The 19,296-nt window shown below is 35.8% G+C and overlaps 1 protein-coding gene across 3 annotated transcripts in view; it reads left to right on the plus strand.

Annotated features, from left to right (window-relative positions):
• LOC144449941 (uncharacterized) overlaps positions 1-19,296 on the plus strand; it is a 413,245-nt gene that overhangs the window by 230,817 nt on the left and 163,132 nt on the right. For all 3 annotated transcript variants that reach the window (XM_078140494.1, XM_078140495.1, XM_078140496.1), the window contains 2 exons: positions 1,436-1,534; positions 13,902-13,994. In XM_078140494.1, coding sequence (XP_077996620.1) covers positions 1,436-1,534; positions 13,902-13,994 — 192 coding nt within the window. The remainder of the gene's footprint in view (positions 1-1,435; positions 1,535-13,901; positions 13,995-19,296) is intronic.

The raw sequence follows: 19,296 nt of genomic DNA on the forward strand, positions 1-19,296 counted from the left end.
ACATATCTTGTAAATATCTAAATGTATCTGATGACATGGTCAGATTTAAATTTCCTCAAACTTTGTAAATATGTATAATCATGTAATTCTTTAGTCTGTAAGGTACACCTAGATGGGGCGCCCTCACACATCAGAGGCCAGTGAGGGCGGAACGTCATGTCATATCTCACAGTCTAGTAATTCTTAGAAACCATAACACAGATACATGTGTTAATATTCTAATTTACACAGAGTATATATCAGTTGTCCATCATCAATATAGCTTTTTAATGTTACATGTTTTAGCATTATGAATGTATTACATAATGATATAACGCACAGTCAAGCAGTTCAAAATGTTTTTAGCATTGAGCTTTTGATCTGTCTTGTTGACGATCCTCATCAGAATGATATTCATTGTTACAGCTGACTAATCTGCTGACCATACCGCCACCTAGTGGCCAGCTTTAACTAGATTTTGACAGATTGAAAACTTAATGCTAAAACAACTTTGAACTATTTGTGTCTTATAACCTGCTGACCATACCGCCACCTAGTGGCCAGCTTTAACTAGATTTTGACAGATTGAAAACTTAATGCTAAGACAACTTTGAACTATTTGTGTCTTATAACCTTTATAAATCATTTGATCTACAAAGCTAATCTAATGATTTTTATCATACCATTACGTAAAGTCTTTCCGGGTTGTTCTGATTTGACAAAATGATATTGATCTCAAATCAAACTGTTCAAATCAACCCTACCTGTGTTTTACAATAATCATATGTTTGAATTGAAGTGACAAAAAAGTGTGTTTTATATAGATTGGTATTAATTAAAATAGATTGATATAAATGACATATTAATCATATAATATTACATAATATCATTTGTGGGAATGATAAAATAGACAGCTACCTTATGTATATTTTTGATATACATATTTAAATGTTGTCTAAAAGGAAATATTAAAATATTATTAAAGTGGCCATATGAATGAGAATTAGGTATTTATTTTGGATTTTTAATTCATAATACAACTTTACTGTTTTCCTAATTTAACAAATAATGTGAAATAACATATTATAAATATCAAAACCTTGTTTGTAACTCAGTAATTTGATTACAAAAAGATGAAAAAAGATGAAAAAAGTGTAAACACTTTGTTATTTTTTGGCATAATAACAAACATTTTAGACATATTTTATTGATTTTCAATTTACAGAGTTACAAACAAGGAATTGGTAGATATTATTTCACATTATTTTTTTTTTCAATTAGAAAATACAGTAAAGTTGTTTTATAAATTCAAAATTCAAAATAAATATCTAATCCTCATTAATTTGGTCACTTTAACACTGAGTTTGCAGTAAGCATATTTTTAATGTAATGTTGACATGATTTGTGAAACTGATGTAAATTAGTCTAATCATTGTATGTGTTTGTTTTATATTAGGATCTCATTGTTGCTGTTAAAAGTGGAGATATAGAGAAGGTTAAATTCTACTTGAAGAATGGTTATGATGTGAATAGTAAGGATGACAGATTTTTAGGGGTAAGTGTATTATATTACACTTATTATATTACACTTATTATATTAGGATCTCATTGTTGCTGTTAAAAGTGGAGATATAGAGAAGGTTAAATTCTACTTGAAGAATGGTTATGATGTCAATTATGCAGAAACATATGTGGTAAGTGTATCAGTAAATAAATCAGATCATTGCCTATAAATGAATCTTGGGTAAGTGTATCAATAAGTAGCTCATTGCTAATAATAAAAACAATATTTTTAGTTACAAAACAACATTGATTGCAGAGTGGTTGACATAAAGATAAGATGATTACAATGGAATATTGACAACAATAGCTAAACAGGCACTAATGTTAACAATGTTTGCAATTATCAGTTTTGATAGAAAACTACAACTTTTTGTGTGAAATGTGTTGCCCAAGTCCATGAAATTATTTATATATATAGTTATATCTGACAAGTCGTTGCAAATTTAGTCTATGTATTAGGTGATACCACATCTAAGGAAAGACTTTAAACTACAGTAAGCTAAAAATGTAACAAAATAAAACGTGTCATGGTAATTTTTAAGACATTGAAATGAAAACAAAACACACTTATGATCCAGTTAAAAATAATGTTTTTGTCCAAAAGATATTGCCTACTTTAAACAATAAAGAACAAAAGTGAAACAGAAGTACAGTAACATGTATTCTATAATAATCAGTATCCCAAAGGACAGAGATGCTGTGTCTTGTTTTTACATTTTCTAAAGTCAAACAATGTCAATAATTAGAATGGTTATGATGTGAATAGTAAGGATGACCGTGTTTTAGGGGTAAGTGTATTATATTAGGATCTCATTGATGCTGTTAAAAGTGGAGATATAGAGAAGGTTAAATTCTACTTGAATAATGGTTATGATGTCAATTATGTAGATGAATCATATGATTGGGTAAGTGTGTACTCAGTACATAAATCAAATCATTGCCTATATTGGTAAGTGTATCAATAAGTAGTTCATTGCTAATAATAAAACAACATTTTAGTTACAAAACAACATTGATTGCAGAGTGGTTGACATAAAGATAAGATGATTACAATGGAATATTGACAACAATAGCTAAACAGGCATTAACGTTAACAATGTTTGCAAATATCAGTTTTGATTCGAAACTACAACTTTTTGTGTCATACCGATCGGCTTGATATTTGGTGGGGACACCACTTAGGGTGTCTAGATGGAAAATTCCTCAAATGAAAGCGATCGCATCAGAGATGTGTTTTTTTTTTAAAACATGATTTATTGTGTTAAAAGATGCTTTGACTAGAAATGAAAGATTCTTGTTTTATTGCTGCAATGAAACCATTAAATCTTTTATGGACTACTTCACATCTCAATGTCAATGGTATCAAGATTAACCTCAGTTTGAGGTTGCTTGGAAACCTTTTTAGCACAACTGGGCTGAAGGTTCAGTAGTGCTTTAGGCATGTCTGTCTGTGTGTGTGGGGGGGGGGGGAATGTGTGTGTGTGTGTGTAAATAACTTAAAGTAAAAAACTGCTGGACCGATTGCTTTAAATTAATATTTGGTGGTCATGTTACTTTGGGTGTCTAGTTGGGAATTTTGAAAAATGATAGCATCAGAGATGTGTGTTTTAGGTAAAAAAAAATTGTTTTTGGTCAAAAAACTTAAACTTCAAAACTACTGGGGAGATTGGCCTGAAAGTTTTTGGAAACATTCTTAGGGGTGAGTAAATTAAGGTTTGTTCATGACATGATGATTCTCTTAGTAATATGCAAATTAGGGCTTAAAATGTGTCTTTTTGGTCAAAAACCTATCATTCCAAAACTACTGAGGAGATTGGGTTGAAATTTAACAAGGATGCATCTGTGGGTGTATAGATGAAGAAATATTAAGCATATAATGATCTCATCAGTAATATGCAAATTAAGTGTAAACATGTGAATTTTGGTCAAATATGTATATCTCAAAAAGTATTTGGTCAATGAGACTGAAACTTGGTGAAATGTTTCAAGAAGTGTTATTCCACAGATTTTCTTCAAAACATTTTGACACAATTGGCCCTAGCAATCATGACCAATCCCTTAACAACAACCAAATGGCAGTATATTTTGGTCAAACAATATCATCTGGTAGGAAAGTGAGTAATCATTCAAAAAATGTATCCAAATTTGCCTAGCAACATGACCACGCCCATAGCAACAGCCAAATGATCACGTATATTGCAAAGATAGCAACATGGTTGAATAGGCAACTGGATAGTCATTCAGCAAATGAACACCTATTCTTAGCATGGACTAGCATATGGATAAACATTTTTTGAAAACTGCAGTTGTGCTACAATGCCATTGGCAGTATTTTTTTAAATTTTAGTGACACTACAGTGACTAAAACACAAGCAATCTTGTAGAACGAGAACAAATACTATGAACCTGTCACAATGATCTCTAACTTAACACTACACCATGAGTTTTTCAAATCTTCCTATCATCATTTTTCTGCTTCTGTATTTTGTTATAAACAAAACAAACTTGATATCTGTCCATTTCCTATGACTTAGAACAGGTTACTTTTGTTTACATTCTTGACATTCTCATTTTCCTGGAACATTCTGGAGACAGATATCTACTGCGAAATGTTGTAAAGCAGCAGCCTTCTCATTATCTGGCCACTTCTTTCTTTTTTATGTGCCTGAAATTAAATTACAATAAAAAGTTCTTGTTGATGTTTTACAGCGAAATCTTTCTAAATATGTGTTGAAAATATAATTTAGGTTCCAGAACTTTTCATGAAGTGTGATTGTCTCTCCTAAATTAATAGCATTGTTAAGAGTCCATTGTTACTCACATGACTTGCAAACTGGGAAGGGGCAACACATTTGCTGATCAGAGAATTGGAAAACCCCATACCAATGATACTTTTAAATTCCTATATTGGAAACTAAGGGCATGGTAAATATAACCTATTGTACATAATTTGAGGCAGTCAATTTGATATAAATTTAAAAAGCATAATTAAGCCTGTACCAGCTACATCTAGGATTTTCTTTTTTCTTCAAATAACCAGAGATATATTCACTAAAAATTTGTCAGTTAATTATATTATGAAAAAGATATTGTATGTGTTAATTAGTAGTCAATATTATCTGTAGGTAGTGTAGTGTTCAGTTTAAATCTTGAGCGAAAACTGGGTTTTGTCTGTCATCATGTACACTATACTAGTTGTAACTGGATTATCATTTTGCAATCAGATAACCACAATATATTCACAGTAAACTGTAACAAGTCTTTAGTCTTTCTCAAATTCTGACAAGCATGAATCAACAACACCACTTGGATTCCCTCCATGTACGTTGTCATAGTCACGTATGGTCATTCTCTCCACTTTCCTACTTCTCTGTCTATTAAACATGATAAGCTGTGAGAGGGTAAATCTGCAAAGTTGCAACCAACTCTTGTTATTTGGATTAAACTTTAATTCCTCTGTAGTATTTTACCAACTATCTCCATATGGCTGTGGTGTGCTTTGACATCATCTACAAGTGGTAACAACATTGGCTTATTCCTTTTCCGTTCATTGATTGTTTTCTGCGCATTGCAACTTATGTCTTCAGACCACTTCAAGGTGCAAAGTCGCAGAAACTGTCTGGCTCTGGTTAAAAGACCATCATCTCCTGTTTTAATGGCATTGCTTTGTAAAATGGCTGCACATTTCTGAGGAATGTTTCCTAGTTTTGTGGCCAGAGTAGGAATCTTAAAAGAGGAATCCATTGTATCATATCCAGCTAGACTTTGTACAGCTGCAACAAGCAAATCAAACTTGTGTGGATGAATACAATCTGTGAAAGATGTCACTTCTCCTTTACTGATCTTTCTCATTGAGATGACAAATTTACCCAATTCTCGTAGCTTTTGACTGATATAGTAGTGACGTTCCGCTCCTTGTTTCTTGTATAAGCTTGCAACTTGCTGCAATATCACAGTTGATCACTTCGTACAACTCTAGCAATTTCATCCTGGTTCATCTTAGGTAGCACATTGTCCATCAAACCTTGATTTGCTGCTTGACAAATTGGTAACAAATGTACTGACCTTCCCTGTGCTCTGCATTTTGATGATCCATATATTGTAGGTTTTAAATCACAAGACCTTTGGTGTTTTCAAAGATCACCTCTGATAAAATACCCCAAGCAAAATTCACATGGTAAATAGTCTTCCACCTTTACTGCATGTGTTGGATGTTTGCATGGTATGAGGACCCCCCCCCCCCCAGCCTCTTGCAATACCCTGAGGTTATGAGCGTGATTACCTTTGATCAAAAGTTTCTTTAATAGAAGGCTTCATTCTTTTCTGTGTACTGATTGGTTGTTCAGTGTCTTTCACCTGTGTACTGATTGGTAGTTCAGTGTCTTTCAACTGTGTACTGATTGGTAGTTAGGTATCTATCAACTGTGTACTGATTGGTTGTTCAGTGTCTATCAACTGTGTACTGATTGGTTGTTCAGTGTCTATCAACTGTGTACTGATTGGTTGTTCAGTGTCTATCAACTGTGTACTGATTGGTTGTTCAGTGTCTATCAACTGTGTACTGATTAATAGTTAGGTGTCTATCAACTGTGTACTGATTGGTAGTTCAGTGTCTTTCAACTGTGTACTGATTGGTTGTTCAGTGTCTATCAACTGTGTACTGATTGGTAGTTCAGTGTCTTTCAACTGTGTACTGATTGGTAGTTAGGTGTCTATTAACTGTGTACTGATTGGTTGTTCAGTGTCTTTCACCTGTGTACTGATTGGTAGTTCAGTGTCTTTCAACTGTGTACTGATTGGTTGTTCAGTGTCTATCAACTGTGTACTGATTGGTAGTTCAGTGTCTTTCAACTGTGTACTGATTGGTTGTTCAGTGTCTATCAACTGTGTACTGATTGGTAGTTCAGTGTCTTTCAACTGTGTACTGATTGGTAGTTAGGTATCTATCAACTGTGTACTGATTGGTTGTTCAGTGTCTTTCAACTGTGTACTGATTGGTAGTTCAGTGTCTATCAACTGTGTACTGATTGGTTGTTCAGTGTCTTTCAACTGTGTACTGATTGGTAGTTCAGTGTCTATCAACTGTGTACTGATTGGTTGTTCAGTGTCTATCAACTGTGTACTGATTGGTAGTTCAGTGTCTTTCAACTGTGTACTGATTGGTAGTTAGGTATCTATCAACTGTGTACTGATTGGTTGTTCAGTGTCTTTCAACTGTGTACTGATTGGTAGTTCGGTGTCTATCAACTGTGTACTGATTGGTTGTTCAGTGTCTTTCAACTGTGTACTGATTGGTAGTTCAGTGTCTTTCAACTGTGTACTGATTGGTAGTTCAGTGTCTTTCAACTGTGTACTGATTGGTAGTTCAGTGTCTATCAACTGTGTACTGATTGGTTGTTCAGTGTCTATCAACTGTGTACTGATTGGTTGTTCAGTGTCTTTCAACTGTGTACTGATTGGTAGTTCAGTGTCTATCAACTGTGTACTGATTGGTTGTTCAGTGTCTATCAACTGTGTACTGATTGGTTGTTCAGTGTCTTTCAACTGTGTACTGATTGGTAGTTCAGTGTCTATCAACTGTGTACTGATTGGTTGTTCAGTGTCTTTCAACTGTGTACTGATTGGTAGTTCAGTGTCTATCAACTGTGTACTGATTGGTTGTTCAGTGTCTATCAACTGTGTACTGATTGGTAGTTAGGTGTCTATCAACTGTGTACTGATTGGTTGTTCAGTGTCTATCAACTGTGTACTGATTGGTTGTTCAGTGTCTTTCAACTGTGTACTGATTGGTTGTTCAGTGTCTATCAACTGTGTACTGATTGGTAGTTAGGTATCTATCAACTGTGTTCTGATTGGTTGTTCAGTGTCTTTCAACTGTGTACTGATTGGTAGTTCAGTGTCTTTCAACTGTGTACTGATTGGTTGTTCAGTGTCTATCAACTGTGTACTGATTGGTTGTTCAGTGTCTATCAACTGTGTACTGATTGGTAGTTAGGTGTCTATCAACTGTGTACTGATTGGTTGTTCAGTGTCTTTCAACTGTGTACTGATTGGTTGTTCAGTGTCTATCAACTGTGTACTGATTGGTAGTTAGGTATCTATCAACTGTGTACTGATTGGTTGTTCAGTGTCTTTCAACTGTGTACTGATTGGTAGTTCAGTGTCTATCAACTGTGTACTGATTGGTAGTTAGGTATCTATCAACTGTGTACTGATTGGTTGTTCAGTGTCTTTCAACTGAGTACTGATTGGTAGTTCAGTGTCTTTCAACTGTGTACTGATTGGTAGTTCGGTGTCTATCAACTGTGTACTGATTGGTTGTTCAGTGTCTATCAACTGAGTACTGATTGGTAGTTCAGACACACTGTCTCCTAGGTTTTATATTCTTCAGTACTGAATCTCTAATAATGAAGGTCTTCATAGGTTTATTCTGGACGTTTTCTACCTGAGGGCTTCTATCTTCAATATAATTGCAATTACAATTTGATGCCACCTGCTAAAAACTGAACAGCTGAAAAAAAGTTACATGTGCTGTTAACATTGAATTGAAGTAAACATAGACACTGGGGTGGGTGGAGGGTGGGGGGGGGTACTGAAGTTTTGGATTGTCCAAATCCTACGACACCCCCTCCCCCCGGCCTTAAATAATGACGGCTCTCGTATGGACCCCAATGGAAATAAGTCTTTAACTTTGTGGGTTATCCAAGTAATTCAACAATTTGTACTAGTTTTTATTTGTATATCTGTACTGTTGATCTTGTTGTTTTACTGAAATGAAATAAAGTAAACTAAACTAAACTAAACTAACCTATTTACTCTTCTCAATAATAAATCCATGCTATGATGCATAGAAGTTAATAGACATTATCATGTTTCATGGTCAAGATGTCACAGTTTTACAAGCCACAGTTTCCAAGTCACAATTGCTGTCCTAACCGGTCTCCCATATTTTATAGATTTTTTAATGATTGCATATAATTCTCTAAAAGTTAGTTATCTACCAGAGTGCTAAATCTGATAGATATATTGTTAAATTAGTTTTAATCTGGATAGTCAGTTTGTAGTCAATTTCAAACATATATTTCTCCTACCTTTACTATAAAACATGAAAAGAATAAACTTATGTTATTATGTTTGGCTAAATAACCTACAAGCCTGCCAGGATTTGATGCTCATTTGTTCATAACTGAACTTGTCAAAATGGTGTCGGTGGTATGTAAATCATAAAATCTGAGCGGTTTTTTTTTGGACAAAAACAATTCTGAAGCTGACCGATACATAATTTTATTTCCAATGGTCATCAAGTTTATGACTTCCATGTTTCATCATGGGTGTTGTTATATACCCTATGCTCTATGGCACGGCTGTGGAGTTGAGTGTTAGTCAGTCAGATTTGATTTCCTGTTTTTTTATTCTGTATTTACGGTGGTTACATATACAGGCTTGGTAATTAATTTCAACATTTCATTATGTGTTATCCAGCAATACTTTCAATTGCTTTGATTAATGTATGCAAATTGAACCATATATACATTTGATTAGTTGTGCTACAAAATATTTTATTGACACTATTTTTAAATTATGGAAGTGCCTTAATACCAAATAATGATAACGAGACTGTGATCACCATTCCTACACCCAATGTGGTTTTACATTGTACAGTTATTTCATAGATCTAATGTGAAAGACTTAATATACATCACAACCATCTTGGGAAAAGATAACAGTTTAATGTTTGCAGTTGGTCAAACTATACATTTACATCAAATCTGGTGTAGATGTAATTATCAAAAAAGACACAATGTTTACACCACGCTATATTTTGCATCTTGGAAGGAAAACTATAGAATGGTACAACTATGTCTCAAGGGATGGCAGATAATTGATTGTCATTACAGCTAATTTCAGAATATAAAGAGTTTCATTTCTTGATTAAGTGTAACGCCAGATGATTTAGCTAGAGACTATATAATGACATAACAGCTATGACTGGTTGCAACACATATATCAATTTGTAGTCCTGCTGTATGATTGTACACTCAGCCAGGCATGTCTCTATCATACATGCAAACAATTCAACTTTGGCCCTTAAGGGTAGAGCACTGGAGGGTCTTTCTCCAAAGAAGGCAATGCTTATCTTACATAGAGAGAATCAGAGTGGACAATGCAAATGTCTTAAAATAAAATTCCATGATGCAAACCACAGTCAATCATGGTCCACCGTGGTGTATAAGGCACAGCTGAATTTTTTGGGGATCATGGATGAACATGTTTGACCATGGTTAAATATGATGTTGGATTATCTGGTGAAACCTTGGTTAGTCTAAAGCCGGTTAAGACAAGTTTATTTTTTGTGTTACATAGACTTTATGGTTGAAATGAATCCAATTTTGAGCTCCCCATATCTACATATATAAACAATAGAATTTGCAATATTCAAAGTCAAAGCATTAATATTTGTTATTAAGTGAGCACATGTTTGGCCTATTAGTTGATATGGAAGGGCATGGCCAGGATATTTTCATCATAATTACACTTAAATGACTATCAAACAACTAACAATACAAATAATAAATAGCACCAGCCAAGTGTTGGTGTCAAGGGTCAAGGGTCAATTTTTATTTATATGTTGACAAACAGCAAATGTGGTCAATTCTGAAAATCCCCTACATTGACACAGTGAACCAACACTATGTACAAATTGCAGTTTTACTTGTCCACGTCATAATTAAGATAACGCCAATGCAAAGGATTTAGTGACCTTAAGCTTAGTGTCATTATTAGCAATTGTATAAAGTTCAAAGGCATTGGATCACCGGTCACCTTATTGATGCTTGATAAAAATTGATGGTATCCCTAAATGTAAAAGTGGCTCCACTTCTATGGAAAGAATGACCTGAGTACTGTGATGACTTGTATCCACAACTAATTAGTTCCACTTTTAATGATTTAGTGAAATTTGTGTGGGTTAGTGTTAACTGAGGGTTTTGACATCACTTTTTTGAGTAACCATATGAGAACAAATGGTCGGTTGTTTTGATTGAAGGGCAGAGATGGAGTATGTGTTTAATGGATGCAATTGGACAAAGGAAAGAATTAGGAATAGCATGTAATGACAATTGCAATACACGTTGTCTGTACTGAATCATCTTGGTATGTCTTATGCTTAAGATAGCATAGTCTGTATATAACGAGATGTCCGACCTGTGGAGATATTTATCATCTGCTGGTAGTTAGGCCGTTTGTTGTAACAGCTAGTGTAGACTTTCTTGTGAATGTGAAGAAGGCTACTAGGCAGACTGACTAGAAGGTTGCATTGAACGGAATGATTAAATCCAACTGTGTATGAATGTGTAATAAAATTGTGGGTGTTATAGGGAGTTTTTGCTTTGGTGGTGATCCATTACCACGTGAGATGCCACGTTTCACAATATCAAGGAGCCAGTTGTCTTCCAGTGGGTTGGGTAAAACAGCCTCGGTGTGTAGTAATCTGATAATATTAAAGTATCCTGGTGTACCAGTTTGCTTTAAGGTAGGAACACTGCATAATGGCACACATTAAGTTGACTGCATGGCACTGGCTGGATACCAAAGTACAAATAAAAACACAGGTAAGCTGTTCATTGTGAACTGTAAGTGCACTTTGTTGTCTCTGCATATGCTAGTCTTTTATATGTAGGTACTTCTGTAACCAGGCTTTGTAGTTGGTGTTGTACAGGAACGTCCTGTAGTAAGTTTGGTTTACCAGAAATATTGTGTTACAAAAGTCGTTTAATTTGTTTTGATTTAGAGATAAGGTTCGTGTAACTGAGTTGATTTGAATTCATAGGAAAGTGAGTGGTTGTTGCAGTTTCAGTTTAACAACTTTATTCCAACTTAGACTGTGATTGTGTTGTGTCCTTTCCTATGACAGCCAATTGTGTTTTGGAAATCAAGACACATTTCCTTGCCAGTAGGGTCGAAAGAGCGTGATTTTATCGTAGGTTTAGTTTTTTGTGGGAGAGGTGGTCATAGAGTGACATGTGGAGGTCAACCGTTCTCTATGGCAAGGTTGCCAATGCCTGGTTCTTCCTATATTTTAAGTCCTAAAACATGATAACAGATTTGGTGATGTATGATTAGGCATAGTCACCAATATTAATTATATGCTCGAGGTAGCTTAATTAAGATTACATCCTGTGATAGACCATGTTTGATAAGCGTTCTCAGTATAAGGACGTTTGCAGAAATCCATTGGGGGAGTGTAACCTGATCTGGCTTTGTTGTTGTTGTGTAGACGAACGCACCACAAGTTTAGTTTGGCCATCATTTATGACTTCTGTTTCATAACAGACATCAAATGATCCCTTTTTTGATGATATAAAGTCTTGTATTAGTAGTAGCTTTTTCTCACCTTTCACATTACTTGCACTAGAGGTTTTGTTTATACTGCTGTCTACCAGTTCGTCTTTCAGGGCGTTGTTACCCAGTGATGCAAGGAGTTCGTCCAGTGCTTTATGCTGCATTGGCAACTTCAAATTAACCTCTGACTGAATGGTTTCCTTGTCTGTTCTGGTAGATAATGTAGGTCTGATGTTCAGTTATTCTGTCTCCTGTTGGGTATCGCTTGGGCCTGTCTTAGTAAGATCCATTGTCCCACTGTTAAATGTAGTAGGTCTAAATCACTATGTATTCTAATAAATACTAATGTGTTTTTTTTAGATCAAATATTTTTATGTTTTTGTTGTTAAATAAGACACTAAAATGATGAAATGAGTGAGTGGGATATTATGCACACACAACGGTATTGCAGTGCTCTTATGGGCAAATGATAACAATCAGATGAAAATCAGTGACTGTGAAACACCCCGAAATTACAACTCTTTATAAAATATATCAGTTTCTTGATTTTATCATTTTTAGAACTGATAAGGTTCAGTTGTGTCTGTCTGTCTGTCTGTCTGTCTGTCTGTCTGTCTGTCTGTTTGTATGGGTGTGTGTGTGTATGTGTGTGTAAAAACTTAAAGTAAAAAAAATGCTGGACCAATTGCTTTGATATTTGGTGGTCATGTTACTTCTGGTGTCTAGTTGGGACATAAGGGTGTGCATTTTGGGTCAAACAATATGATTTTTGGTCAAACAACTTAAACTCCAAAACTACTGGACAGTTTATACCTGAAATTTTGTTGGGAATGTATGCAGGGGTAAGTAAATTAAGATATGCTCATTGCATAATAATTACATCAGTAATATGTAATATAGGGCTAAAAATGTGTCTTTTTGATCAAAAATCTTTCATTCCAATACTACTGAGCAGATTGGGCTGAAATTTAATGGGGATGCATCTGGGAGTGTATATAGATGAATAATTATTGAAAATATAATGATCTCAACAGTAATATGCAAATTAGATGCAATAAAGGTGAATTTTTGGTCAGAATTTTACATCTCAAGAAGTACTCGATCAATGACTGAAATTTGGTTAGATGTTTCAATAATTGTTATTATGCAGACGTTCTTAGTCTCTCTTGGCCTTAGCAACTATGACCACGCCCTTAGCAGCAACCAAATGCCAGAAGAGTTTGGTCCAATTACATCATGTGGTAGGCAAGTCAGTAAACATTCAAAAAAATGTAATTATTAGTAGCAACCATGACCATGCCCATAGCAACTGCCAAATGATCATGTGTATTGCAAAAATAACTACATGAATTAATACACAAATGAACAAACATTTTAAAAATGTATGTAAATGTGCCTAGCAACAAGCCCATGCCCATAGTAACAACCAAATAATCACGGATATTGCAAGGTAACATCAGGGATTCACAGACAAATGAATAAACATTTAAGAAATGGATGTAAATGTGCCTAGCAACATGACAACGCCCATAGCAACAGCCTAATTATCATGTTTATTGCAAAGATAACACTAATTAATAGACAAATGAATAAAGCCAAACAATGTATGCAAATGTACCTAGCAACAAGACCATGCCCATAGCAACAGCCAAATGATCATGTATATTGCAAAGTTAACATCAAGGATTCACAGACAAATGAATAAATATTTAAGAAATTTATGTAAATGTACCTAGCAACAAGACCATGCCCATAGCAACAGCCAAATGATCATGTATATTGCAAAGTTAACATCAAGGATTCACAGACAAATGAATAAATATTTAAGAAATTTATGTAAATGTGCCTAGCAACAAGACCACGCCCATAGGAACAGCCAATCAACATAACAATAACAATATGTTGAAATAAAATATTTTATTTGTTTACAAGATAAAATTACAATAATTATTGTAATTATTGATATGATCCATTTTTATTACAGAAAGAGTAATATGAATTTTTTCTTTTAATTATAGAGGAACAAAACAAGTCTACATTATGCTGCTCAGAATCAACATTTGGATATCTTTAAATTGTTGCTGGATGCTGGTGCAGAAAGAGATAACGAAGTAAGTTGAGTTTAAATGAGGTAATCTTTTATGTATCTATTACGTGACGCGTACACCTATTCCAATGTGACATAGAATATGTTTGATGATAACTTCTTGATATGATAAGGTAGGTATTCACATGTTTTCATAAGACAACCACCTTCACATAGTACTAAATCCGATAAGTATATTGTTAATGGCCTTTGATATCATGTTTACAAGTAATGTTGAAGAAAAGAACTATACATAAAAATTATTCTTGGTGCTCATGTAATTTTTATTGAACTGATAAGATTCAGTAGTGCTATAGGCATGAAAAAGTGTATGTGTGTGTGTGTGTGTGTGTTTGTGTGTGTGTTTGTGTGTGTGTGTGTGTGTAAACAAGTTAAAGTAAAAAAATGCTGGGCCGATTGCTTTCATATTTGGTAGTGATGTTACTTCTGATATCTAGTTGGGAAATTGTTCAAATGAAAATGATTGCAACCGAGATGTCCCTTTTGGGTAAAAAAATGTGATTTTTGGTAAAAAAAACTTCAACTCCAAAACCCACTGGGCAGCTTGGTCTGAAATATGATGGGAACATTCTTAGAGGTGACTTAATTTATATTTGTTCATGACAAGATGATTCCATCAGTAATATGCAAAATTAGTGTGACTTTTTTGGTCAAAAATTTAGATTTGTTCATGACAAGATGATTCCATCAGTAATATGCAAAATTAGCGTGACTTTTTGGTCAAAAATCTTTAATTCCGAAACTACTCAGCAGATTGGGCTGAAATTTAATTTGGACGTATCTGAGGGGGTATGGATGAAGAAATATTAAGCAAATAATGATCTCACACAGTAATATGCAAAGTAGGTGTAAAATGTGAATTTTGGTCAAAAATTTATATCTCAATAAGTACAAGTTTGGTCAACTGCAGTGCCAAAGACACAGTAAAGGCTGACCCAATTCACGTAGATTGGCACTCAGAGAATGTTTACTATGTAAAAGTTCATTCCAACACCAAAACAGCCAATCAGGAAACAATTGTACTATGTAAACAATCGAAAAATGCCATTACGATGTGTCATCATGCAACACATACAGTCGTTGCTGTGTCCTTGCACTGCAGTTGGATATGGGTGATACCTAGAGTACGGGGCAAGTGTTGGATTTGAGTGAGGTTAACATATATTACTAAATATTGTCAGCTGTAGCCATTTTAAACAAATGACAATTATACAGTAAAGAATTTAAGGTATTTACTATCACTAGACGTTATTTATTTGACCGTTGATGTTTATTTTTTGTATATTTCCGAGCTCTCAAATTAAATCTCACAAGTTAGAGTTGGAGTTAGAGTGTCTTTCCTTCTCGATCGTACTTACGACCTTCAGGTCGCCCTCTAGTGGTAAATTTGGCAACAGCGTGAGCTTCTATGGGTTCGTCCAGCATGTGGAGCTTTGGTGTTAATGCTACATGTGGAAAAGTGAACTCTTGGATACATAAACATACCTCTGATATTAGTAGCTGTACAGGAATAATTATATATAATCTCCCGGTGTAACATTTTTTTAAAAGTTTGCTGTAAAATAGAATCTGGGTAAGGTTTATGCGCATGTGCAAGAATGGGCCCGGATTAAATTTTATGTTTTACACCATAACATTGTATCCCCTGTAAAATAACATCCGGTCCGATCTACTATCGCCAGTTCCAAATGAGTTGTGATTGGTTGTGTGTGTTATATTTCCAATCTACACAAATGAAGCTTCATTCTCAAACATGTGGGGGAGAGTGGAGGTTGGAGAATGGAGGGCAAGTACTTCAAAATTTTCAGCCTCTGTTGGAGGGTTACTTGAGAAAAACTGTGATTAGGAGGGTGTACTTGAAAATAAAATAAATAATTCTGTTGAAATAGATTTGTATTATGCACACTATCACTTACATCTAGGGGCATACTAGCCTAGAATCAAATCGATTGCGGATTTTGATTTCAAATGATGGGTAAATAATGAATTCAAATTCCCCATTGACATGGATTCCATACATAAAGCCTTAAATTATAATATGTATCGGTAAATAAATTATAATTATATAACATCTGAAAATATGTAATAGCTATACCTAAAGTCTAAATATACACTATCAGTACAGGATAAATAACTGCAAAAACAATGAGATAAATAAATAAGTAGTATATCATCAATAATAAATTACATCATCACAATACAGCAAGTTCTTTTCATTCCAATGAACAATAGAATATGAATAAAAATAAATAGCAACCATATCAAGATTATAAAATATCATAAACTCGTGTCTTTTGTTGTCATCATAATCCTTGAAAGCCATCTCCTGAATATGTTCATTACCCTCACTACCTTCCATCATAAATCATCAACCCCTGTGAATAAATGTAATATCAGCAGTGGTACAATCACTTCCATTTTTACCACCTGCATCACCACCTGCACCCCTAGTACCATTAACTTTGCTGACATCACCTCTATCATCATCATCGTCGTATGGTATGGTATGGTATATCATTATTATCATCATCATCATCATCATCATCATCATCATCATCATCATCGTCGTCGTGGTCGTCGTGGTCGTCGTGGTCGTGGTCGTCGTCGTCACCACCACCACCACCACCACCACCACCACCACCAATATCATCATCATCACCTTCAGGCAATCCCCCTTGATCCACTTTGTAAAAGTGATGACCTCCCTTCTTTGACCAATAAATTGAGGTGACGGGGGGGGGGGGGGCATGTTGACAACATGTATGTTAAGTAACCATCAATTCATAGGTCTTGAGTAGCATTCGAAAGGCATCGTTGATAGCAATGAATGTCATATAAAACAGTCAAGTGAGTATAACTGCTAATATGGTGCATGAACATTGCCAAATCTTTCTTAGATATTTTTCTTTTCTGTAAAGGCACAATTTAGAAACGTTTTTAGCCAATATGAATTCACGTTTTCATAGTTTGGTTACAATTGTTACAAACAGGATAAGTTAACTATTTAGTTAAATTGAACTTGATGTTCATTGTGCAAAATTGTAGTTCCATATGGTCTTAATTTATTAAAAAGCTAGGCCATTACACATCTTCAAAAGAGAGGCATTTTATTTGCTCAAATGAACTGTAGGCATTGTTTAGTGCTCAAGAAGTAGACTTTGTGAAAAGTAAAGTGACCATGGTCACTATAATACTAAGAGTTGTTCTTATTTTTTCACTGGCGTTCTTTTTCAGAATCAATGTGTACACAAATTTAGCAGCAAATGTGACATTCATTATATGTGACATTCATTTTTGTTATGTATATTGATACTGCACCTTGATTTTACTCATGTGAATTGATTTGGCCTTTAAATATACAACGTAGATTGTCATATTTCAAAGTGTTTGACTATTTTGTCAATATTGGCTAAAGGTCGGCAGTTTTACACACGAGCCTTGCAAGAAAGTTCAAAATTTTTATGATACAAGTTTCCACCTAAAAACATTACATCTGTTATCGGAACCACGAAAAGCATTGGTTATTTGCTAGTTGAGGCAGTTATTTAGTGACACATTTGGTTTTTACACTTTGTACACACAAATTTCAGTCTTTTGTTTTTAAGTAAACTTGCTGACAGTTCTTTGCAATCAGTATGGTACCAGTCTTTACACTTGTCACACTGCATCATGTTGCTTCCACGATCTGGTCGCCTGCAATGGCAGTAGATGGGTAACATTAATGTTTTCCAGATTTTATGGCCCCGTCGTCTTCTCCATGACGTGAAAATCTCCATGATTTGATGTTGAAAACACGTTGCGAGATGACTTCTCATCGATGTCTGCTCCCACATAAACTCTGTTGGTTCAAGTCCAAAACATTTGGCTGTTGCATTGGCCATAGCAAATAGTCCACAGTCATCACACCCTAATTGTTTGTGTATGCACGCACTGTATTTTTATACTTATCCCTTCATGAAATAGCAGACAGGCTACAGCCTTCTTTGCTCTTCTATCTAGCCCACACCCCATGGAATCATATACATTCACTACGCCTTTGCTGCAGCAATATTGGATACTGTAACCCAGTGATTTTGGTCTATATTCAGTATTTGGATGAATTCTTGATCTGGTGTGATGATAGCTGTGCCTGCCGTCATTACAAGGACATCCTGTAGACTGTCCATGTGTGGAAACTGCTGCTGAAATAGAGCTGGTGCGTGATTCATGACATGGTCAGTCATCCATTGTCCTGGTGTTTTAATGAGTTTTACAATACTTGGAATATCTTTCCCTAAACGTGCTCTGTCTCTGTCAATTCTCTTCTTCTTTTTAAGTTTGCAAGTGAATGGCTCTGCTCAAGTATGAATCTTCTTGGTTCCTTTCTGAAGGGTAGGGGACTGGGAAAATGTGGGTCTGCTGGAGTGATTGAAAGCTGACGGTCTATCTTGGACTGGTCTGCTGTAGTGGTTGAAGGCTGGTTCTTTATCTGGGACTGGTCTGCTGTAGTGGTTGAAGGCTGGTTCTTTATCTGGGACTGGTCTGCTGGAGTGGTTGAAGGCTGGTGCTCTATCTGGGACTGGTCTGCTGTAGTGGTTGAGGGCTGGTGCTCTATCTGGGACTGGTCTGCTGGAGTGGTTGAAGGCTGGTGCTCTATCTTGGACTGGTCTGCTGGAGTGGTTGAAGGCTGGTGTTCTATCTGGGACTGGTCTGCTGTAGTGGTTGAAGGCTGGATCTTTATCTGGGACTGGTCTGCTGGAGTGGTTGAAGGCTGGTGCTCTATCTGGGACTGGTCTGCTGTAGTGGTTGAGGGCTGGTGCTCTATCTGGGACTGGTCTGCTGTAGTGGTTGAGGGCTGGTGCTCTATCTGGGACTGGTCTGCTGGAGTGGTTGAAGGCTGGTGCTCTATCTGGGACTGGTCTGCTGTAGTGGTTGAAGGCTGGTGCTCTATTTAGGACTGGTCTGCTGTAGTGGTTGAAGGCTGGTGTTCTATCTGAGACTGGTCTGCTGGACTGGTTGAAGGCTGGTGCTCTATCTAGGACTGGTCTGTTGTAGTGGTTGAAGGCTGGTGCTCTATCTGGGACTGGTCTACTGTAGTGGTTGAAGGCTGGTGCTCTATCTTGGACTGGTCTGCTGTAGTGGTTGAAGGCTGGTGCTCTATCTAGGACTGGTCTGCTGTAGTGGTTGAAGGCTGGTGTTCTATCTGAGACTGGTCTGCTGGACTGGTTGAAGGCTGGTGCTCTATCTAGGACTGGTCTGCTGTAGTGGTTGAAGGCTGGTGCTCTATCTGGGACTGGTCTGCTGGAGTGGTTGAAGGCTGGTGCTCT

The sequence above is a fragment of the Glandiceps talaboti genome, chromosome 19 (genome assembly GCF_964340395.1).
Source record: "Glandiceps talaboti chromosome 19, keGlaTala1.1, whole genome shotgun sequence".
Classification (NCBI taxonomy): Eukaryota; Metazoa; Hemichordata; class Enteropneusta; family Spengelidae; genus Glandiceps; species Glandiceps talaboti.